The following is a 24,498-nucleotide window of genomic DNA, read 5'->3' as shown; positions in this document are numbered from 1 at the left end:
GTGAATACCCCGACATGTTGTGCTTTGTGTTTGCTCTCGTCGTTGGAAATCTGCCCATGTAGTTTCTTACGACGAAACTGTGACGAGGGCGGAGTAGAATCAACATTGAGTTCTACGGAATATTCATGGAAGTGGAAATTCTCACAACCACCCGCATCCAGCCTGATGCTGTTGAAGAACGTTTCGAGTTGTAAGCACACCTGATATATAAGTTGTCGTTTAGAAAAACTAAAAAAGTTCCTTTGTTTTGAAAATAAGGGAACCTTGAAGCCCAAGAAAGTTCTGAATTGTGTAGTTACAATTACCAAGTCACCGGGTACATGACACTCCAAGAGGGAAAGATATCAACCAATGGACACTGAAGGACATACCTAACAACGAGACTGATGAAGAAAATCAAAAGGACAATATCTGAAGAAAGTTCATCTTCCTCCCATGAAACCTTTCAGAACAGGTTCTACTACCTTTGAATCGCAGTGGACATTAGCAAGACGTCCAGACTTGAGAGACAAAAAAATTCCCTATGAAACAGAAATATGCTAAAACCTGCGAATTTGTCCATGAAAGAATTGCAACTTTGAATCGGCGCAATACTCAGAGTTGCGATAGTTTATATTAATAGAATCGTGTACTTTAAAAAAAAGGGGGAGGGGGGTTTAATCCACACCAAGCAAAGGTTCACTTGTGTAGTTAGACTTCGAATAAGCAAGGATGAAACTGATCACCCAGGGACCCAACCAGAGTACTAGAAGCGTCACCAGCATGGGCCAACCGATTGGCACCACGAACGACAATATGAACAGCAAGGTGCCGCATAACTCAAATATCAACCCTGATGAGCAGAAACACACGAACGTCGTCAATTGAGATGCCCTCAAATTAAGACATCAGACGTGAACTCTGTGATACTACAGAGCGTAGGTTATGAAATTGGCAGTGCAAAGTGAAGAAATTTATACTGAACGCTACAGAAAGATAAAAAGGAACCCACAACACACCTGCTTGGGAGTGCAGTGCATCCCAATTAGCATCGGTCGTCCAGGGGCTGATGATTCCAACCACGTTGTTTTGCTCCACATACTACAACCCCACATCCCAAAAATAATTTTAAAAATTTATGTCTTGGCAATAGAAGCTCGTAAAACCACGAAGTACCCTACAGCTTAAGCCTCAAGTCAAAGTAATCAATATTTGCTTGTGCTGTTAATGAGCTTCCAGGGAAAACTGCGTCTACGGTAAGGTGAAATTAGGGCCAAGAGTACAACAGACTTACTTTAAGATTGTGACCGAACCACACGAGAACCCAAATAGCAGTATTTGACACAAAAATGCGAGCAGGAAATTTGTGGCTGGGATCAGTTTCGGCCGGGAGGATCACGTATGCCTGGATGGTGAAGAGGAACAATGCTGGCAGGACGATGATGTTGAACACTGACTGCTTGGATGCAGCTCTGCCCATTGCAAGCAATACCACGGTTAGATGATAGAGAAGTTGTAATGCATACACAAAGTGGAAGAGAAAAAAGAAAAAGAGGAAGATTGTAGCATACCAAAGAGCTAAAATAAAAGCGTTTCAATCATCTGAGAATTGAGTGAATGGTAACAAAATGACTAACCCATGGTGCAGAAGATTGTAGTTGCGGAGAGCAGCCATGTTATAAAACAAGGGCACCAACAAAGTTAGCACTGGGACGGAGAGCAGAGCAACCCAGCGAGGTCCATAGATCCACGGATTACCTGTCAATGTAACTCAAATTTGGATCAATGCCCACTTTCACAATACGAATAATGAAGGAAGCACATCTAGGTCGTCACGCATGTGAATCTCCTGAAATTCTGCATAGCAAGTTTAAAACCAATGGGTACGAAATCAAGGTAGAAAGTCCAAGGAACAAAATACGCGAATTTGTGTGTTGGCACGTAGCACAGAAGAAGGGCTTGAAGTGGACAAGACATGAACCACAGCCATTGGGATAAGATTGGACATTCTTGTGGACGAAAGTCGGAAAGAGAGTTCAACGAAGAAGCAAACCAATGTCGCATAACTAGAATCCAATGGAGGGAATAAAAGAAACAAGACGCCTAGGTTATCATACCCTAACAGACTAAATCTCCACCGAGGACTCAGGACAGATCATTGCAACTCAGTACAATTCCAAAGACACAGCTTCGAATATAAAATCCAAATTCAAGGCAATCAGAGGTACAATATGAAAAGGGTCCCAGATCGAGCAGAGAGACTAACCAAACAGATCCCACCAGATGGGAAGATGATGCCATGGCGCACTGTGCGCATTATACAAGGTGATGGCCAGACTCCCCAGGAACAGCAAAACTGCCAGCACCACCGGACTGGAGCCCATTCTCCTCACCTTGAAATCCCTCTTCCACTCTACCCCGGAAATCTCCCACCTCCACTGCTTCAACAAAACAAGCTAACCCTTCAATCCCAAAACACCCCAGCTCCTCGATCCCCACGGGACAACACGGGGTCACAGGACTCTTCGACGGCTACATTACTACGCGAGATGGAACCCCTGATTTGAAGCTTTGAAGTGTATCGGTGTGCACAAGCCACATGGATGACCTCTAAAATTAAAACCCCTACGACCAGCTAGTTTCTTCAAAAGCAAATGCTTACCAAATCCTTGTCACCGCGACCTTCCGTTGCGGATTGCCAGCTCTGGCACGTTCTATTGTGATGCCTTTTAACTAAATTACTTTCACAAATTCCGATCGCCTCTACCGACCAGTGGTCATTTCAAGCGACCACTAATTGACCATCTGCATTCACGTAGATGGCTTATTCTATACATCTGCCACCAAAAAAAACAATGAAAGAGTACATTTGAGGTCAGAGATGGGTTCTGTTAGTTGGGATTGTGATCGACGCTTCTCCTTGCTTCTGGTGTTAGTATAACCTGCGTTTTTAGTATTCGTATACATACTAAATATATACTCACCTAATTAGGGTTAATAAAATTAATGTTAGACGGTTGCTGAGTGCCACCATCTAGTGTATATATACTCGTGGCCTTGCCACCTAATATCCTTGACAAGACTATGCTAAGATACTAACATGGTATCAGATCAGTTTTGATCCAAGGACAATTTTTTTTTTTTTTTGTTGAGCTTAGTTCCAAAAAAAATACTTTAAGGCAAAGGCCTTGTGTTGTAGAATTACAACCTATGCTTAGAGTTAAGACATAATATGAAAGCCAAAAGATGTGTTTGTAAGACTATACTAGTTAAGTGAGAAAAAGTATATAAGAATTTGCATAAGAGTAACTTATTACAAGAGTAGCTATTTATTTCTTCAAATAGGAGAAATGGTTAGAGTAATTTTTGCTTCAAGAATATTAGCTGATATTGCAAACTACACAAAATGGAGAAACATTATCACAAATGTTTTGTTGAAAGATGATTCTTTTAATGACTTAGATCATGACAATCCAATTGTCAAAGCTAAACTTACAATAAGGCTTAGGAGACCAATGTTGAAAAAGAGGGCATTACAACTTATGTTGCTTCCTACTTGCAAAGCTGAGATAGATATAGGAAATAAGAACAAAGAGGCTCAGACCTCTAGTGCATAGTTAGCATAGATTGATTTGCCTTCCTATCTTCTTATTAAACTTGTTAAACTAAAAGAATACAAAAGGAAGTAAGACAAGGTATTAGGCGTGATATGTTTATCAATGTGAAAACTTCTTAAAGAACAATCAAAGGTATAAAAGACCCACTTAAAATATGGATCAAACTACAAATCTTATTCTACACAAAAATAGTGGCAATCAACATGAAAATATTAGATAAATGGAATAATATGAAGATGGGAGATAACATGACTATGATGACTTATCTTTAAGAAATTAATTTGTTGCTAAATCAACTACTTAACATTGATGAATATCCAAAAGAATCTACAATTATATAGAAGATCTTTTAAGGCTTGCTAAAGCAACTTGATATGTTTAGAACAATAGTTCAAAATAAAGAGCATATTTTAGAATTGAATGCACTAATTGGTTTATTACTTGCTAAAGAAATGATTCTACTGAAAATAAAAGTTAGAAGAAAAGATGAAGACAAAGTACCTATAATATACTTTAGAAATATGATAAAAAAATAATCAAGGATGATGCAAATTCATACAAAGACGTAATAATAGTTTAAATGGCTACAAAAGGTTCTCATTTGGCACTTCTTGTGATATGAACAAAATTATTTGTCCCTACTATCTAGAAAAAGGGCATAGTGTATGTAATTGCAATACACCAAAACCAATATACTTTGTAATAACATCTACATGAAATGATATATCAATGAAAATCATCCTTGATTATATTTGTGACAAAAGCATCTAGAGAGAATTGAATCATAGACTCAAATGTGATCCATAACTATATTGGACACTTTAGCAATTTTTTATGCATGATTAGTATAAATGATATTTTATTAGTCAAATCTATAAGAAGTTAATTAAATATTCTAACAACAAAAGAAAATGTATACCTTTGTAACATAGATGGAGATATAATACAACCTATTGATTTTTGTTATATATTTGGATTAAGTCAAAACTTATTTTCAATAAGGTAGTTCTTTAACTAAAGAAAATTGGTCTTTTTCGAAAACTTAAATTATATTGTAGTAACAAAAAAATCACCTTTCAAGGCTATTACGAAAGAGATGTAATATCCAATGGACAATATCAACTTACAAATATATACAAACATAAAGAATAAATACTATTCACTAAGAAGGATATAAATAAAGACATTACAAAACTCTAATATCACAAAATGAGGCATTTGAATTATCAAATCCTCATTTATATGAGCTTAGAATTTATGTCAAAGATATTCCTTATCTTACTCTTTTAAAAATAGTTTGTTCAAGATGTTAGCTTAAAAGTTATATAAAGAAAGAAATGCTAAAAAAAACCAATTTATGCCACAAACATCTTTTGTATTAATTTATATTGATTTGTATGGATTAATAATAAAATCATTAGAAAGATCACAATACTTTGTTATAACAATTGATGTATTTTTTAGAAATATTTAGGTTTATTTTTTAAAAATTAAAAATTAAACCATCAATAAATTTAAAGATTTTTTTTGGTATATAAAGAAATAATTTAAATAACATATTTAATTTCTTAGAATAGATAGAAAAGAATATTTTATATCCCAAGAGTTTAAATAATTACTTAACAATCAAGAAATTAAAATGGAATTAATAGATCCATTTAAACCTCATCTAATGATGTCTTTGAATGCAAGAATTATATCTTTATAGAAAAGATGTGCAATATGATACTCATGGCTTAAGCACCAAATTATTTTTATATTGAAGCTATCTTATTAAGCCTTCAAATAACTAATTTTTTTCTTAAAAAAGCTAAAAATACAATTATTCCATACAAGAAATTATTTGAAGACAAACCCTTCTTAGTTACAATTTGGAATTTTGATTGCATAATCTATGTGCACAATACATCCTATTGAGCCAAATTAAAACCAAAAGCAATGGTGTGCAGGTTTGTGGACAATGATGAAAATTTTAGAACCTAAAAATGCTTTGATCCTATATAAAAAAAAATATTAATCTTTTGAGATGTCCAATTCATGTCAAGGATATGAATCTCGAAGAAAGGGAATCCTCAATACACTCTTCTATCACTGAAGAGAACTAGAAAGTCACTCAAAAGGTGATGTAATATTAACTAAAATGGCTCTTGCCAAAAAATAAAAAGACTAGAAAGTCTTGAAACAAGACTGAGACTTAAAAGGCATTAACAAGAGTGAAGAAGGCTTCAATCTTGCCTCCATATATACTATCTAATTAAGAGCCACGTGGTGATGTCTTATACGACCTCCAACATGTATTGACTTTGCTAGCCATATGTCTTATCTTGTAAGGCAAGTTATCTATATATGTGCCATGTAGTTGACTTATTCCACAAGCTACTACATGGAGGTAACTTGTTTCACAAGCTACTACATGGAGGTAACTTGTTTCACAAGCTACCAATACATGGTTAACTTTTTGGCCAAGTTTCTAATCTACGAACACATCTAAAGTCAAAACTACATCTATGAAGCTTCTAGGAAGCTTTTCTAAAAGATTTTATGAAATTATTCTATTATACCTACTTCTACTTAATCATATAAGTAACTATTGAGGTAAATATATATGTCCATGACATTACCCCCCTCTTCTAGGGACGAGTTCTATGAAGAGCAGTCTTCATATGTATTGTCTGATAAGTCCGCAAATCAAAGCTCTTGAGTTGAATCTGCTAGTTGTTGGTGCTCCATCTCATTACAAATACATAGAAGCTACAATGAAAGATAAAAGGTAGAATGTTATTTTCCTTTGATCTTGTTTCTTTTATAGCAAAGGTTTGTAATTCTTCATCTTGGTTTTGATGGATGTCGTTGATGAAAGACTTCAATTTCCTTTATTGCATTTGTAAGATTTTTTGATGGATCTCATGTATATTCACTAATATCATATCCGCACCAATGAACAAGATATTCCAACTTGTTTCGACACTACCTTGAGTCTAAGACTTCTTCCACCTCAAACTCTTGGTTATTATCCACTTCTATAGCAGGAGGTGGCATTTGTCTTCTTTCCAAGATATTCACTGTCTTATGCGGCTCCAAAAGAGACACATAAAATATAGGATAGATCTTCATAGACTCCGGTAGATGTAATCGATAGGCAACAGAATTGATTTGTTCACAAATAAGAAAAGGGCCGAGCTTACAATAATCTAATTTATCACAAAGACGAGTAGTCTTGATATTACGATGAAGTAACCATACCTTGTTGCATATATTATATTATGGTTGCGCCTTGCGATAAGCATCTGCATTGATCTTTTGTTGTTCTTGAGCTTTCTTTAATTATATCTTTATTATTATATGTAGCTCTAACAAGCGATTTGCTAAATCTTTCGCCGTAGGATTATCAACTTTAAAAAAGTCAAAAATATCAAGACATGGATGATGACCATAATTAACAAAGAAAGGTGTTTGTTGACTGGAAAAATATACCACATTATTATATGTAAACTCTGCCAATGGTAAAAAAGTTGTTCAATCATCTTGATGATAGTTGATAGTACATCTCAAATACTACTCCAAAACTTGATTTATCCGTTCTGTTTGTCCATCTGTTTGAAGATGAAAAGTTGAAGAAAGCTTTATATCCACATTTAGAATCTTGAATAAGGTTCTCCAAAATCTTGACATAAATTGAGTCCCTCTATCCGATATAATATCCTTTAGCAATCCATGATAGCAATAGATATTGTTAATGAAAAGCTTTGCTGTTTCTTCACCTGTGATAGATTTTGTACATAGTACAAAATGTGCCATCTTGGTAAAACAATCTACGATCATAAATATAGAGTCATAAGAACATGAGATTGGAAGATCTATGATGAAATCCATAGAAATAGAAGACCATGGTTGTTCTGGAATAGGTAACGGTTGAAGAAGTCCGTAAGGTCAATGACGAGGAGTTTTTGATCTTGAGCAAACATCATAAGATTGTACAAAATCTTTAATTGCGTTCCACATTTGTGGCCACCAAAAATCCCTAGATATTAGTTCCAAAGTTTTATTGTGCTCAAAGTGTCTTGCTGCTAAAAAGTCATGACGAGATTCAAGAACATGTAATTGGACTTCACCTTCTGGAACATATAGGCGCCCTTCAAAATATAATAGATTATTCTTGAATTCAAACTTGGAAGTATTACGAGACTTAGAAGAAGTATCCTTGATATCCCAAAGAAGAGGATCAGAGGACATGCTTGATTGAATTTGCTTCACAAATAATGAATCAACAATCAATGTTGATTTTATAGCTCGAAGATAAAAATGCTCGAGCTTCAAGAGAATTGATCTTTATTGATCAAAAGATACATCTCTTTTTTTTGGTGCAAGATTAGAATATCTAAAAAGAACAACTGATAGACCTTGTTGTTTTTCGGGTTGATAAGTGATCTTGAAATTGAATCTAGATAAAGACATGCTCCAATAGGCTTGACGACGATTCAAGATACGTTATCATGTGGCATGATTTGCTATCTAGGAATACACTAGGTATCTAGCTATAGAGAGTGTAGCTTAAATCTTTATATGAATCTTGTATTAGCCTCCCAAAACTCCTTTATTTTGCATAAAACTCAAAATATATCAAAATCCCTTTAAAACATATTTTTTCCTCGAAGGGTTTTCTTGTTCCAAACTTTAGAAAATCATAACTCTTGATCTAACTGTTCAAGCTATCTCAAATTTATAAGATAGGTAGAATTTATCCTTAAATTTTATTATAAAAAAAAGTTCAACCACAAATTCACTCCCAATCTTTTGGAATCTAAGAAACCCTAGCAGATGCTCTAAACCCTAATTTACAAGCACCCGAACACTATTTTCTTAATATCTCAAGAATCCAATACTCAAATGTCATAAAACTTGTGCACAAAGTTTATTAACATGAAATTACACATTCCTTGAAATTTTGAGCTAAAACCTTGTGAAATTGCTCAAGATATAGCTCAAGATACAACCACTAGCAAATCGGGTTACTTACTACCCTTAGATTGCATGTGCTGACTTCAAAATCCAATAACTCCTTTACTTCAACTTAGAATCTAGTAAGCAATATATGAAAAGTGTAGCCGCAAAAGTGTTCTCTCGAGTCGTGGTTGCCAATCCTCAATTGCTATCCGTACGCGTGCGTTAAGCCAAAAAGAGTGACAGTAGCTCCCAAATCAATACCTTAACTTTGAGCACCTATAACTTCTTCATAAAAACCCCAAATGATACAAAACTTGTACCAAAACCATAGCCAAGAACCTAAACCTTATGACCTTAGCCTTCAAAATTCGAATGGCCTCGAAAAACTAACCCTATTCTCTAATTTGGCCTCGGACAGCCTCCTCAAAGCCCATTGGTCATGATTTTTGACCAATAGGAATGGAGATTTTCATTATTCATCTCCATTCATCTATATTGGTGCCCTAATTACTCCGTTTGCTACCAAAATCCTTCTTCAATCCTTTTTCTCATAAGATTTACATAATTTATGCTCTAAACATCAAATAAAAGAACCAAAAGAAGTTTTCAAAGGTCACCAATGTCTAACAAAGATAACTCTAAATATTTAGAAGTTATTATGAACTAAACCAATCTTAAAAGCCACTATCAAAAAGAAAATTAAAGTCATATAAATTCTATAGTAGTCTTTTTAAACAACCTCTTCTCACGATAATAACCAAATTATAATCTACAACCAACTAAAATCTACTAACATAGCTCTTACCATGTTACTTAATAAATTATATATTAAGTACATAATTATATTATTTTCATATAATAGCTGAACCACAACACGACAACGTGCTGATATGAAGTACTTGAGGTTCTTATGGTTTGTATATATGGTAACTGGACTTGAGGTGCTTTTTAGATAATGATGCCATTCTTGAAATGAATCCATGATTGCAAGGAGCTCTTTGTCATGGATCTCATAATTTATCTTGGCTGCTGAAAATTTCCTTGAATGGAAAGCTATTGGATGGAATTTATCATCCATTCCCATTTGTGACAACATGACACCTATAGCAAAATTTGATGCATCTATTTCCATAAAAAATGCCTTGGAGAAGTCAACAGAATATAAGATTGGTGTAGAAATAAATTTCTTCTTTAAAGCATCAAATGATGCTTCTGTTTCTTTATTCCATTCAAGTTTGTCTTTACAAATCAAACGTGTAAGTGGAGTTACAACTTGAAAAAAATTCTTGATGAAGATTCGATAGTAATTAGCAAAGCCCAAAAAGCATTGCACATCTCATACTGTTCTTAAAATCTTCCAATCTATGATAGTTTGAACCTTCTTGGGATCCATCATAAAGCCTTCATTGGAAATGATGTATCCTAAGAAGTTAACTTGAGTAGTGTAGAATACACATTTTTCTAATTTGATATATAATCTTATATCTCTAAGTTTCTGTAACATGCGGCGAATATGAAGTTCATATTCTTCTGTGTTCTTAGAGTAGATTAGAATGTCGTCTAAATAACAAACAACAAAATCATCTAAAAACTTACAAAAAACATCATTAATAAGATGTTGAAAAGCGGCCAGTGCATTCATGAGTCCAAAAGCATGACATTTTATTCAAAATATCCATACCTAGTTCGAAAAGCAGTCTTCCATTCATCTCCTTCTTTGATACAAACTAAGTTGTATGCTCATCATAGAATATTTTTAATATAGATCTTTGCTTGATTGAGTTGGTCAAGAAGTCCTGAAATCAAAGACAAAGGATACCTATTTTTGATGGTGATCTTGTTGAGTCCTTGATAATCCACACACATTTGTAGAGATCCATCTTTCTTCTTTACAAATAAGATAGGGGCTCCGGTTGGAGATTTAGAATGGCATATGAAGTTCTTTGCCAAATTTTCATCAATGTACTCCTTTAATACAGTCAACTCATTCTGTGATAAGCTATAAATTGGTTCGAATGGTGGTTGAGCTCCTTCTTACAGATCAATTGAACAATCATAAGGTCAATGCTCGAGAAGAATATCTGCATTCTTCTTTTCAAAAATGCCTTGGAATTCTTGATATTGCTTAGGGATACCACTCGATGTTGTTTCACCATTAGAAATGGGTGTAGCATATATAGCAAAAGATGATCCTTCTTTTGCAACATACATAAAAGCTTTTGCACTTATTAGTAAAGGTTTGGATGTACTAGACTTACATACTTCTACTTTGCTAATGCGAACTTGGATTATACTATCAAAAAAGTTAAGGCTATGAGAAATCCAATCTATTTGAGGGTTATATTTTTCTAGGCATAATAATCGTAAAATAATTGGATTAGAGGGAGATTTTATTATATTAAATACTACTATATTGTTATGATCTTTAATTGCTATATCTAAAGGAATAATTTTATGGATAACATTTTCAAAAGACAACAAATGACCATCTATGACTTCTACATGTAAGGATTTAATTTTCTTCATTAAAGGTATTTTTTGATTTTTGGCAAAATCTTCATCTTTTAAACATGCTGAGGCTCTTGAATCTAATAAGGCAAAGAATTTGTGATTATTAGGTCCTAAATATACTTCTATTATAAAACAAAGTGAGGGATCTGAGGAGATGATAGGACCTTTACTAGGTGTTGCATATGATTCCAACCGCACGGTCCCTATTGTAGCTGGAGAAACTCGTTTTTCGACACACTATCTTCTTTGGTAATTGTGCTCCTCATTTTGTAATTGTATTGCTTCTTTGGATAATATTGAGCAATGTGCTTAGCTTCTCCACAATATAAACACAATCCTTCTCGGCGATGTCGAGTCTTTTCTTGTTGTATAAGAGATTTAAAATATATCATATCAATTTGTATTGGTTCTGACTTTGATGAATACGTTTTAGAAAACTTGAGAGTTGCAGCCATTACTTGACTTATTCATGTTCAACTAAATCTTTGTTCTTGACGTCTTTCAAATAAATGATTATCGCATGCAATGACTTGAGTAATAAATTATTCCAAAGATTCTACTTTTGATATTATTAATAATAAATCTTTGATGCTATCCTTCAATCCATATTGAAATTGGTTGATAAGTGCTTTGTTGTTCCAGTCCACGTTGCAAGCAAGATTTTGGAATTTGGTAGCATATGTAGTGGCTGATCGCGATCCTTGTTGTAAAGATAGAAGCTTGGTTTTTGCTACTCGTTCTCGATCACTTTCTTTGAATGTGCTTGTAAACACTTCTAGAAATGAATTCAAATTGTAAAGGAGTCTTGAATCTTTTTTCACTAAAGGTACAAACCAAGAAAGAGCACTTTCTCATAGTAGTGCGCCTATAAATCCGACTTGGGTAAATCCATCAGGATATTAGAAAGGATGTAACCTTTGATAGAGTTTGACTTGGTTCAAAAATCCTTGAAATTTTGATGTTAGTTTGTCTAAACAAATATATTACTCTTAACACTCTTTTCATTGAATTATCACAAACATATATATTTACCTCAATAGTTACTTATATGATTAAGTAGAAGTAGGTATAATAGAATAATTTCATAAAGTTTTCTAAAGAAGCTTCCTAGAAGCATCATAGATGTGGTTTTGACTTTAGATGTGTTCGTAGGTTAGAAACTTGGCCAAAAAGCTAACCATGTATTGGTAGCTTGTGGAACAAGTTACCTTTGTGTAGTAGCTTGTAGAACAAGGCAATTACGTGGCGCATACATAGATAACTTGCCTTGCAAGATAAGACATGTGGCTAGTAAAGTCAACACATGTTGGAGGTCCTATAGGAAATTGCCATGTAGCTCTTAGTTAGATAGTATATATGGAGGCAGAAGTAAAGCCTTCTTCACTCTTGTCAACACCTTTCTAGTCTTGGTCTTGTTTCAAGACTTTCTAGTCTTTTTGTTTTTTGGCAAGAGCCATTTTAGTTAATATTACATCACCTTTTCAATGACTTTCTAGTTCTCTTCAATGATAGAAGCGTGTATTGAGGATTTCCTTTCTCCAAGATTCATTTCCTTGATAGTTTGACAAGAGTGCTAACATATTGTTTCTGTCTTGTTCTAGAAGTGAGTGGATTATCCCACTTCTATTATTGTATTTTGAAGGTTACGGACTATCCACCTTTAAACAAAAAATCTTATTTTTTAACAGAGATATTTTCTTTAAAGAGAGTGGATTACCCCTCTTTATAGAATTTATTTTTAGAGGTTGCGGATTATCCTCCTCTAATTTAACTTTTGAATTTGTTTAAGTCGTTTATGGAAGGAAAGATTATGGATGCTACTTTCAATGGAAGTGAGAATAGATTTGCAACCATAGCAGATCTTCATGACCTTATCAATATTCTAAGAGTGGAAATATCATGTATTTCCAATGTGAATCATAGAAGTACTATACCTATACCTATAGAAGAAGTTCAGAGTCTACGACAAGAAGTTGTGCAGCTGAAAGAAGCAAATAGATCAACGTCACAACTAAATCCAGGGAGTTTTGCTTCTACAAGTATGACAAGGATAAGGATTAGTATGCCTGAGAAGCTAGGTTAGTGGCATGAAAATTTGAATGAATTGACAAAATTAACTTTGAGAGATTTTTGCTCTTCTAGCACAATTAAGTATATGTTTTAAGTTTGAGCTTGATCAAATTTTTGAATTAAAGGCTATTGAATTTCAAGTAGATTGAGGTCTCAAAAATTGGACTTTGAAAGGCAATCAAGCTTTGTAAGATCTCTAGCAATCTACTAGTTGAATTGGAGTAAAACTTATACTTGAAGGTAATAGACTTGATTCTCTAAAAATATGTGAAATTTAAAAAATATTAAACAATTTGATATGGAGATATTGGTAGTGGAAGTTCAACATTCAGATTGGAATAGGAGGCCGACCAATACTTAAGTGGATTTTAGGATTTTTCTTCCATTTGATAAGTGCAATTATCTTCAAATTTCATATGCTCATTACCAACTTAGTTATTGAAAGGTATGTAAATTTTTAAGCAAGATCAATGGTCCAATTAATAGATATTGAGATTCTAGATTGTGCTAGAATTAGATTGAATAGGATTAAAGTTTGGTTTAGGATTTGATTTAGGGTTTAGGATTTGTCTAGGATTTGATTTAAGGTTTAGGATTTATTTAGTATTTTATTTAAAATTCAGTATTTATTTAGGATTTGATTTAAGATTTAAGATTTATCCAAGATTTTATTTAGGATTTGATTTAGGATTTAAGATTTTTTTGAGGTTTGATTTATGTTTTGGTTTAGGATTTAGCATTTGTCTAAGATTTTATTCAAGTCCAATAGGATTTCAATCACGATTAAATTAAAACTTGGTTGAAATTTATTTAAAATATATTTGTAATTATTCTAATATTTTTTAAGACTTCTTAAGAATTCTTTTTAGATTTATTATAGATTTTCTTTTAACTCTTTTAAGATTTCTTTTTGTTACTTTTTTAATTTATTTAAGATTTTTTTGAATTTGATTAAAGCTTATTTAGCACTATTAAGGTTTAATTATAGTTTATTTAATATTCAATTACAATTAAGATTTCTATTCTACCTTCTATAGTTAAGTGCATGGTATACTCTTGAGCAAGACTTCACATAATATGATAGTAGTCATCATATGTTGATGAAGTCTAAGATGTGACAAATTATATTTGCTATATATTCTAATCTTTGTTTCTTTCAAAGATGGTTGATAGATCTTCTTTGCTGTCGATAGCAATCCATACTAAGGCACAAAAACCATCCTATTATTTGATCATTGTTGAGGCTTTTGTAACTTCTTTCAAATAAAATATTTAGAATATTGTTAGGAATTATTTCTACCTCCAATGAAATCATCAAACATTAAAAATCTCCTCTAAGGTTGAAATATTAAATATGTTATATTTTTCTATTTATTTAAATAAAAATATTTTATTCTTGAAGATCTTTATTTCTATTAAATGTCATAGATATATTTATTCATTTTAATAATTACCTATATGATTAAATTAAAGTAAGTAAATATATATTTATTTCATAATATCTTCTAAAAAATCTTTTAAAAAACTTCATAGAAGTAATTTTGACATTATATGTATTTGTAGTTGATTGACAGGTTAAAAGCTTAGTTAATAAGTTAATTACATGCCATAAATGTTTGTAGTTTGTGAAACAAGCTAATTATGTAGTGTGAGCCCAAAAGTTGGTTCACATTGTTGGTTAAACTAAAAAAATCTAAAAAAATGAGGATTTTGATTATGTTTTGTTATAATAAGTTAGTTATAGACATTAATGTTAGTGGCTTATTGATGATTAGTAGTGGAAAGAAAAATCAAGGGAGAAGGGAGTGGTGAGAAAGATAAGAAAAAGAGCCAAAAGAAAAAAAAAAAATTAAACAAAAAACAAAAAACAAAAAGGCCAAGAAGAAAGAAGGAAGAAGATGAAGAGGGACAAGGAGAAGAAGAAAAAGGAGAAGAAAATAATTAGAAGTAAATTTATTGTAATGGGTTTGTCAAATTGTTGGTTCTTAATGATCTAGAACTTAGATTTGGATGTATGAATAGTCAAACTTGATGTTTAAATATGTTTTAAACACATTGGTGGAGTTATTTTTGTCAAAAAACGCTTCAAATTGGGAATTTTGGGCATGTCCAGCACTAAAATCGGGTTTAGGACTTAGGGTTAATGTGGGCCCTTGATCTTGATTAGGGTTGGTGGATTCGGATGGTGGAGATGTGGCTGCCACCCTTTGGTCTCTTCCTACTTGGATAAGAGGGTGGAGGTGGCCACACTTGCTCTCTCTCTCTTTTTTTTTTGGGGGCGAAGCCATGCCAAATTGCATCCCCACGTACCCTTGTTTCTATAGAGCTGCAATTGCGCAGCTGTAGTGTATTAGTTATCTGGAAATAGAATGTCAAACTTTACCAATAGTTAGATCTTGTCGTTAGCTTCCTCGGGACAGTAGACACGCTTTGTTTGGAGAGAAAACAAGAAAATTGTGGTGGTTTTAGTGACAAGGAGGTCAGCTGCCGGCCAGATCTGGAGGTCCGACTTTGGAAGGCGAGTGTTGGCAGAAAATATTGAATTTGGAGCTGAAACTTTTGTGGAAGATGGTTCTTGTTGTCAGCTTTGCAAGGACTATTTGCACGCTTAGATTGAGTAAAGGCCAAGGAAGTTATGGTGGTTGGAGTGAAGAGGAGTCGGCCGTGGTGAAGATGTAGCACTCCGCCAACTCAAGCTACTTTGGAAGGTCATATCTTGGAATTCACTCAAGATTTTCAAGAAAAAATTATTGGAGGTGATGCGGCTTCAATTCTAGTTTCTGGAATGCTAAAGCATATGCATTGCACAACTGGAATGGAGCAAGGGCAAGGGTTTTTGTGGCCAGGGGTGCTCTGACTAGGCCGAGAAAGTCAGGCAACTTTGAGGCAAGATTTCTTTTAGCTTAATTGTTGTTTTGCATTGAATTTTGTTGGAGGACAAGCGCTTGTAAGTCTACTTTCTAAAATAGCAAAGCTTGTTATAAACAAGTTAGTGATGCAACCATTGTAGTGGAATTCGTGCAAGGGGGTCGCTACCATGACTTGGAAGGTGGCGACTTCCAATTTTCTTTAATTTTTAGGATGAATCTTGGATGAATTAGGTCAATTGCACGAATTGTCAGTTGGATGATAAGTTGACTTATGATTGGATGAATGAAACTTTGAATGAATGAATGTTATAGGATGAATGAGATTTAAGGGATGGATGATTGATGAAGGAAAATTTAGGATGAATGAACTTAGGGTTTATGGATGAACTTAGGATTTATGGATGAACTTAGGGTTTATGGATGAACTTAGGGTTTATGGATGAACTTAGGATTTATGGATGAACTTAGGGTTTATGAATGAACTTAGGGTTTATAAAAATTGCATGTGAGTGAAGTTAATCCACTTGACTACTAAACGCAATTAAGGGTGGAGGAATTTAGCTCACATAAATGGTGCGTTTGTTGGAAGCCGATCTTAGAGACGTTGTTTAACATTTTTTTTTTTTTTTTTTTTTTTTTTTTTTTTGAGTTGAGATGATTGATTACATGGAGGAAGGAGATAATAGGAGCAAGATGATGGGGTCGTGATTGGAAGGAGCACAGCAGAAGGTATGTGGGTCCTGGGGATATCTATGGTAGTTTTTGCTAGAAATCTTAGCATGTGATCGAGAGGCCGGTGGTATACTAATTGTGCAGGAAGCTGGAATTGCATGAGGTAAGCCATCATACATTGAATGATCTATGTTAACTTAGGATTGTAATTCGTCGTTGTCGTTGCCTTGTTAGTAGGTAATGCCTCGGCAGTGAGCTGAATTGAGAATGAGGGGGGTTCTGGCCACGAAGGCAGAATCACAGTGTCTCGTTTACTGACCGGGTAAGCCCCACAACATAGGTTGTACCGTATGCCAAGATTGGACTAGCGGGCTGGTTTGTCTTGGTGAATTCCATGTCATCGCCCGTAAATACTATCTTGGTGGTTTGCGTTCTCTATCCACCTGAGGGTAGGCTAGATTATTAATTATCAATTTAAAAATTTCAAAAAAAAAAAAAAAAAAAAAAAAAAAGGGTTGGTAGGTAATGAGAGAAGGTCAGTGAGGACGTTTAGATGTTCCCAAAAACTAGATCTCAAAAACCTACTTTGAACCAAGGACTTGAACATATTGAAAGACGTGGGGGCAAGGTCGTGGATAACAAAGAAGCAGCCCCTTCTCGGAATACACTCATTAATAGTAGAAGCAATGAAGAATTTCTTGGAGGAGACATTAGAAGGAATTTAGAAAAGGCTTTAGGAGATGTCGGGGGCAGCGAGCTATTGGAGGAGTTGGAAGTGGAGGAGTTAGAGATAGAACATGTAGACCCTGAAGACGGAGTGTTTGGAGACGTGAACCTTAGGGAAATAAGAGAACAGGATAGGACCTTGGACTTTGTGCCTGTGGTCGAAGGATTTGTTCACGAGATGGCGACGGAGCGACTTCCAGCTTTGGATCCCTTAGTTAAGCCACGAGGTTTGCCCGTGGCTATGCCAGTAGGGCTATTAGCGGCCACAGTTCCAAGGAATCTCCCCAAGTTCTATGGCACCAAGGACGAGGATTCAACCCTACACATGGAGAGGTGCATAGAGATTTTGACAACATCCCTCATTGGGAACGAGGGGTATTACCTGGTTTGGTTCCCCGGAACCTTACATGGTGAGGCTTACAATTGGTACCGGGACCATGATGAGGGACATTTTATCACGTGGTCCCAGTTGCAAGTAGCCTTCTTAAACCACTTTAGGCCGGAGGTTGGATAAAGTACAGCCTTGAGAGCACTGGGAGCGGTACGACAGCAAAGAGACGAGGAAATGGCTAACTACATCAGGAGGTTTGACTTGGTCTGCATGCGTTATGTAGGAGGATTGTTGAATGGTGATACGTTAAAGCAATTCTTCATTGAAGGATTTGCTAATCGATCTACAATCAAGGGAGTATTAGAGAGAAACCCAGCCACTTTGGAGGAAGCCAAAACAGCGGCGCACATTGTAGATTTAATCGAGAGAAGTTATGAAAGGCATTGGAGGAAGGAAGATGAGTATATCCTGGGATTTATTCCAATTAATCTCGTAAGCCAAGCGGTAGGACCAAGCACATCAAGTACACCTCCGATAGTCGACAATGGTGCCCAATATTACAATGTCATGCCCACGGCCACCAGAGCTCCGGTACTCTTATTGGCGTTACCAGAGCCACAATTGGAGAGGAGAGTGGAGGACTTGGAGAAGAAAATACAGGCCGAACAAGAAGGTTTTCAAGACTCCATGATGAAGCAGATCCAAGCCTTGACTGAGCAGATGGCATTCATGGTAAAGAATCAAAATTCAAACACCCCACCTCCTCGAATAGAGTCTGGTAATCATAACTCGGGGGTTTGGGGCACTACTTGTCGCCAAAATGGGCATTCATCTCTTCAGTGCCGAGTAAGGCCTCAAGATAATCCAAATCCTCAACCATACCAGCCAACACAGGGCTATGGAAGAGATAGAGGACCTCAGCAGCGGCAAAGAGGTTATCAAGGTGGTCCTCAAGGATATGGTAGAAGTGGCAAGCCTCGGAAGGAGTACCATGAGCTTTGCAGGAGATGGCATGAGCCGGGTCAGTGCTGGGATGATGGCCAACCATGGCCGTGTGGCAATTGTGGTGGCAATCACCCTACCCATGAATGTAGACAACCTGATAAGGTAATTCAACTACCACCACCAATAACAAATCCTTATGAGAATGCGCGAAATAACATGAGAGATCAGAGACGACCTCATGGTGATGATCAGAGGGGCCTAAAACCTCCTAATCTCTACTACAACTATGAAGATTTTAGACAAAACCATCAACCTCCAGAAGGGTTACAAACCCGCCAAGGTTATATCCCAGTTGCCCAAAATCAACAAGGCGGCTGTCGAAACTATGCAAACCAGAAACAAGGTCCATCTTCTAAGCAAGATGTTAGAGTAGCAGAAGAGGTCTTATTGAAGGGTCCTGCGCCATCTCTAGCAAAGACCACAGTGGTGATTGAAAAACATGAAGCACCTTCTAATTTAGTGTCCCACGAATTGAAGAAAGACGGAGGCGGTGGCCATGAGAATGCTACTTTGGCTATGATTACCCGAGGGCAAGCTCATAGACAATCACCAATCGATGAAAAAAACTCAGATAGTAGTGAGTCTGAAGAGTTGTTGGATTTAGTAGCTCTTGAGGCGGCTGCAAAGGAGGCGGTAAGAATTACAAGGGAGGTAGGCGCCGCGGTAGGTGATGAAAGGTCATCTGAAGGCTCTGATCCAGGTAAAGGCTTAGAACCGGGTGAATGGGAGGGTCCAGATATTCCAGAGGAGGAGTTTAGAGGGTTGGGTCATACGACGCCAACCTCTTACCAGAAATATGATCTCTGGAGGGACTTGCGGAGGATAAAGGCTGACATCTCAATTGCTCAACTATTGGAGATATCTCCTTTGATGAGGAAGTGTCAGGGACAAGAACTCGATGAAAGCTAAAGAGTAAGTGAGACTTTTCTCAAAAAGAAATAGGACAAAATAAAAATATGTATATTAAGAAAGAAACTGGAATGGCTATTGCCAAAATACAAGAAAACTAGAGACCCTTGAAACTAGACTAGAAGCAAGAAAGGAGTTGACAAGAGTGAAGAGGGCTTCACTCTTGCCTCTATATATACTATCTAACTAGAAGCCACGTGGCGATGTTCTATAAGACCTGCAATATATGTTGACTTTCTAGGCCACATGCCTTTGCTTGCAAGGCAAGTTTTCTATGGATGGACCACGTAGTTAGCTTGTTCTTTAAGCTTCCAACATGCGTGGCACATGGCTAACTTGTTGACCAAGTTTCTAACCTAAAAGTCAACTATAGACTCCTATAAAGTCAAAGCAGCATCTATGAAGCTTCTAAGAAGCTTCTCTAGAAGATATTACACAATTAACCTACTTTTATCTACTTTTACATACTTTTATCTATTCATATAGGTAATTATATGTATGTCCGTGACATTATCCCCCCTTCTAGGGACGAGTTCCACGAGGAGCGGTGATTATATATTGAGAAAATCTAATATGCGGCGAATTGTATTTGCTACATACTCTGATCTTTGTTCTCTTCGAAGATAGTTGATGGGTCCTCTTAGCCATCGATAGTGTCCCATTCCAGGGCGAGAAGACCACCCTGTTATTTGATCACTGTTGAGGCCTTCATAACTTCCTTCAAATTATACATTTGAAACACCATCAGGAGTCGTTCCTATCTCCAATAATATCACCAAACATCGAGAATCTCTTCCAAGGTCGTGATACCAAACGCGTTGTATCTCACCATCTATTCGAGGAAGAACATGTCGTTCTTGAGGGTCTTCATTTCGGTTGCATCGTCTTGAAGGTTGTGACAATCGCAATGTCTCATCCGGTAAGTCAGCAAACGAAGGTTCTTGAGTTGAATCCACTGGTTGTTGGCTCTCCATCTAATTAGCGTCACAAAATGCAAAGAAGTTACAAACAAGGATAGGAAATTGAATGTTATCTTGCCTCAATCTTGTCTCTTTTATAAGAGAGGTTTTCATCTTGGTTTTGATGGATGTCGTTGATGAAAAACTTTGACTTTAGCTGATGCATTTGCTAGATTCCTGGATGGCTCCCATGTGCGCTCACTAATATCATATCCGCACCAATGAACAAGATATTCCAGCTTATTTCGGCGCCGCCTTGAGTCTAATATCTCTTCCACCTCAAATTCTTCATTATTATGTACTTCTATAGGAGGCGGTGGCATTTGTCTTCTTCCTTGTATATCCACTGTCTTATATGGTTCAAGAAGAGACACGTGGAATACAGGATGGATCTTCATTGACTCCGGTAGATGTAACCGATATGCAACTGGGTTGATCTGTTCAGAAACAGAAAAGGGGCCAAGCCTACGATAGTCCAATTTGTCACAAGGTCGAGTGGTCTTGATATTGCGACGAAGTAGCCATACCTTATCACCCACGTTGAGTTGTGGTTGCTCTTTACGATATACATCTGCATTTATCTTTTGTCGTTCTTGAGCTTTCTTCAACTGCGCCTTCATTATTGCATGTAACTCTGACAACCGATTTGCCATATCTTCTGCTGCAGGATTATCAACTTTTGAAAAATCAAAAGTATCAAGTCGTGGATGATAGCCATAATTGGCAAAGAAAGGTGTTTGTTGCGTGGAGGAATGTACCGTATTATTATAAGCAAACTCTGCCAATGGCAGAAGGTTTGTCCAATCATCTTGTTGGTAGTTGATGGTACACCTTAAATACTGTTCCAAGACTTGGTTTACGCGCTCTGTTTGTCCATCAGTTTGAGGATGGAAAGCTGAAGATAGCTTTATGTCCACTTTTAAAATCTTGAAAAGAATCCTCCAGAATCTCGACACAAATTGAGTTCCCCTATCCGATATGATATCTTTAGGTAATCCATGATAGCGATAGATATTATCAATGAAAAGCTTAGCTGTTTCTTCACCTGTGATAGATTTTGTACATGGCATAAAATGTGCCATCTTGGTGAAACGATCTACTATCATAAATATAGAATCATAAGATCTTGAGTTTGGAAGATCTGTGATGAAATCCATAGAAACAGAAGACCATGGTTGTTCTGGTATAGGTAATGGCTGAAGAAGTCCGTAAGGTCGATGTCGAGGAATTTTTGATCTTGAACAAATATCACATGATTGTATAAAGTCTTTGACTGACTTCCACATTTGTGGCCACCAAAAATCTCTTGATATGAGTTCCAGAGTCTTATTGTATCCAAAGTGCCCTGCTGCTGGAAAGTCATGACGTGCTTGAAGAACACGCAAACGTACTTTTCCTTCTGGAACATATAGGCGTCCTTCAAAATATAATAGATTATTCTTGAACTCAAACTTAGAAGAATCATGAGACTTGGAAGAATTATTCTCGATATCATGAACAAGAGGGTCTGAGGACATACTGGATTGGATTTGCTTGAGAAAAGTTGAATCAACAGTCAATGTTGATTTCACTGCTCGGAGATGAAATTGCTCCGGTTTCAAGAGGACCGTTCTTTGTTGCTCAAAAGCTGCATCTCCTTCTTTTGGTGCAAAATAAGAACGTCTAGACAGGGCATCGGACAAACCTTGTTGTTTTCCTGGCCGATAAGTGATAATGAAGTCGAATCTTGACAAAGACATACTCCAACGAGCTTGACGACGATTCAACACGCGTGCTGACATGAAATACTCGAGGTTCTTGTGATCTGTATACACAGTGACTGGACTAGAAGCACCTTCTAGATAATGACGCCATTCTTGAAAGGAATCCACGATTGCAAGAAGTTCTTTATCGTGGATCTCATAATTGATCTCGGCTGCTGAGAATTTTCTTGAATGAAAAGCTATCGGATGAAGTTTGTCATCTGTTCCCATTTGTGATAAAACTGCACCCAAGGCAAAATCCGATGCGTCTGTTTCCATAAAAAATGCCTTGGAAAAATCAACACGATATAAGACTGGTGCAGAGACAAACGATGTCTTCAAGGCTTCAAATACTGCTTCCGCTTCTTGATTCCATTGGAATTTATCTTTACTAGTCAAGCGTGTAAGTGGAGCTGCAACTCGTGAGAAGTCTTTGATGAAGATCCGATAGTAATTGGCAAATCCCAAGAAACATTGGACATCTCTCACAGTCTTTGGAATCTTCCAATCCATGATTGTTTGGACTTTCTTAGAATCCATCATAAGACCATCATTTGAAATGATGTATCCTAAAAAGTCAACTTGAGTAGTGTGAAATACACACTTTTCCATCTTGGCGTACAATCCTGCATCTCTGAGTTTTTGTAATACTTGACGAACATGTATTTCATGTTCTTCAACATTCTTAGAATAAATCAGGATATCGTCTAGGTAGCAGACGACAAAATTGTCTAAGAATTCACGAAATACATCATTCATGAGATGTTGAAAAGCAGCTGGTGCATTCGTGAGTCCAAAAGGCATGACATTATATTCAAAATGCCCGTACCTGGTTCGAAACGCAGTCTTCCATTCATCTCCTTCTTTGATCCGTACTAGATTATATGCTCCTCTTAGATCTATTTTTGTATAGATCTTAGCTTGATTTAACTGGTCAAGGAGTCCTGATATCAAAGGTAATGGATACCTGTTCTTGATTGTGATCTTGTTGAGTCCTCGATAGTCAACACACATTCGTAAAGATCCATCTTTTTTCTTTACGAATAAAATTGGAGCTCCTGCTGGAGATTTTGAATGGCGTATGAAATTCTTCGCTAAATTCTCGTCAATATATGTCTTGAGTTCAGCCAACTCATCTTGCGATAAACTGTAAATTGGTCCAAATGGTGGCTGAGTTCCTTCCTTGAGATCGATTGAACAATCGTATGGGCGATGCTCAGGAAGAATATCTGCATTCTTTTTCTCAAAAACGTCTTGATAATCCTGATATTGACTTGGAATGCCACTTGAAGTCTTTACGCTTTCAGAAATAGGTGCAGCATAAATAGCAAAAGTTGATCCTTCTTTTGCTACGTGTATAAATGCTTTTGCACCTATAGGTGTGAGTTTTACTATACTAGACTCATGGTTTTTTACTTGGTTAATAGAACTGTTACTAATGCTCTGAGGAAAATCAAGTTTACGAGACATCCAATCTATTCGAGGATTATACTTTTCTAACCATGATAAGCCTAAAATTACTGGATTAGAGGGAGATCTAATTATATTAAAAATTACGCAACTACTATGACCATTTATTACTACATCTACAGGAAGTGTTTCGTGAGTTACATCTCCAGAAGACAACGGACGACCATCTATGACTTCTACGTGTACAGGTTTAGTTTTTTGTATTAATGATATTCTATGACATCTAGCAAATTCTTCATCTAAAAAACAAGATGAGGCTCCTGAATCTACCAAGGCAGAGGCTTTGTAATTATTAGGTCCTAAACGCACATCTATTATAAAACAAGGAGATGGTTTTGAGGAGAGGATAGGACCTTTATTAGAAGTTGTACAAGATTCCAGCCGCACGGTCCCTATTGTAGCTGGACGTACTCGTTTTCCGACATACTATCTTCTTTGACAGCCGTACTCCTCATTTTGTAGTTACGTCGCTTCTTTGGACAATGTTGAGCAGTGTGCTTAGGTTCTCCACAATATAAGCACAATCCTTCTTGTCGACGACGAGACTTTTCTTGCTCAGTAAGAGGTTTGAAACGTACCGCATCAATTTGCATATCCTCTACTTCCGAAGGTATGTGTTGAGGAGACGTCGGTGTTGCCATTGAATTGTAGTAACGTTGAGGCCCACTTGTGCGACTCTCGGATCGAAATTCA

At 36.2% G+C, this 24,498-nt stretch overlaps 2 protein-coding genes and 1 long non-coding RNA gene across 4 annotated transcripts; 1 reads left to right on the top strand and 2 right to left on the bottom strand.

The window, feature by feature from the left end:
* Positions 1-553: 553 nt before the first annotated feature.
* LOC112291580 (uncharacterized) lies at positions 554-2,829 on the bottom strand. Of its 2 annotated transcripts, XM_090249323.1 has the most exons (6): positions 2,642-2,829; positions 2,246-2,417; positions 1,617-1,737; positions 1,274-1,451; positions 999-1,080; positions 554-832 (listed from the first exon to the last, which is right to left on the bottom strand). In XM_090249323.1, exons 2-6 carry the CDS (start codon positions 2,361-2,363, stop codon positions 657-659), a joined length of 675 nt encoding a protein of 224 aa, XP_090105449.1. In that variant the 5' UTR covers positions 2,364-2,417; positions 2,642-2,829; the 3' UTR covers positions 554-656. The 2 variants fall into 2 exon arrangements, with proteins under 2 accessions (XP_090105449.1, XP_024394989.1); XM_024539221.3 differs by lacking the exon at positions 2,642-2,829 and having other exon boundaries at positions 2,246-2,532.
* A 12,547-nt stretch (positions 2,830-15,376) lies between these two features.
* Positions 15,377-19,738, top strand: LOC141045268 (uncharacterized). The gene is made up of 3 exons (XM_073533118.2): positions 15,377-16,007; positions 16,646-16,720; positions 16,901-19,738. The coding sequence occupies exon 3, from the start codon at positions 17,955-17,957 to the stop codon at positions 19,632-19,634; it is 1,680 nt and encodes a 559-aa protein (XP_073389219.1). The 5' UTR covers positions 15,377-16,007; positions 16,646-16,720; positions 16,901-17,954; the 3' UTR covers positions 19,635-19,738.
* Positions 19,739-22,116: 2,378 nt separating this feature from the next.
* LOC149989857 (uncharacterized) lies at positions 22,117-23,691 on the bottom strand. Its single transcript, XR_016502348.1, has 2 exons — positions 23,165-23,691; positions 22,117-22,961 (listed from the first exon to the last, which is right to left on the bottom strand). It is a non-coding gene; the product is annotated as an uncharacterized LOC149989857 (long non-coding RNA).
* Positions 23,692-24,498: the final 807 nt, after the last annotated feature.

The sequence above is a fragment of the Physcomitrium patens genome, chromosome 1, assembly GCF_059467195.1.
Source record: "Physcomitrium patens ecotype Gransden chromosome 1, ASM5946719v1, whole genome shotgun sequence".
In the NCBI taxonomy this organism is placed as follows: domain Eukaryota; kingdom Viridiplantae; phylum Streptophyta; class Bryopsida; order Funariales; family Funariaceae; genus Physcomitrium; species Physcomitrium patens.
The sequence above is the reverse complement of the archived record's forward strand: the minus strand, read 5'-3'. Positions and strand labels throughout refer to the sequence as shown.

Bases quoted from the DNA above. Each gene is read 5' to 3' on its own strand.
- LOC112291580 (XM_090249323.1), bottom strand. From the start codon at position 2,363: ATGGGCTCCAGTCCGGTGGTGCTGGCAGTTTTGCTGTTCCTGGGGAGT. The intron at 1,081-1,273 runs GTAAGTCTGTTG...GTGGGGTTGTAG, and splicing joins GGTTCGGTCACAATCTTAAA to TATGTGGAGCAAAACAACGT. The intron at 833-998 runs GTGTGTTGTGGG...TCTGCTCATCAG, and splicing joins TGCACTGCACTCCCAAGCAG to GGTTGATATTTGAGTTATGC.
- LOC141045268 (XM_073533118.2), top strand. From the start codon at position 17,955: ATGGCTAACTACATCAGGAGGTTTGACTTGGTCTGCATGCGTTATGTA.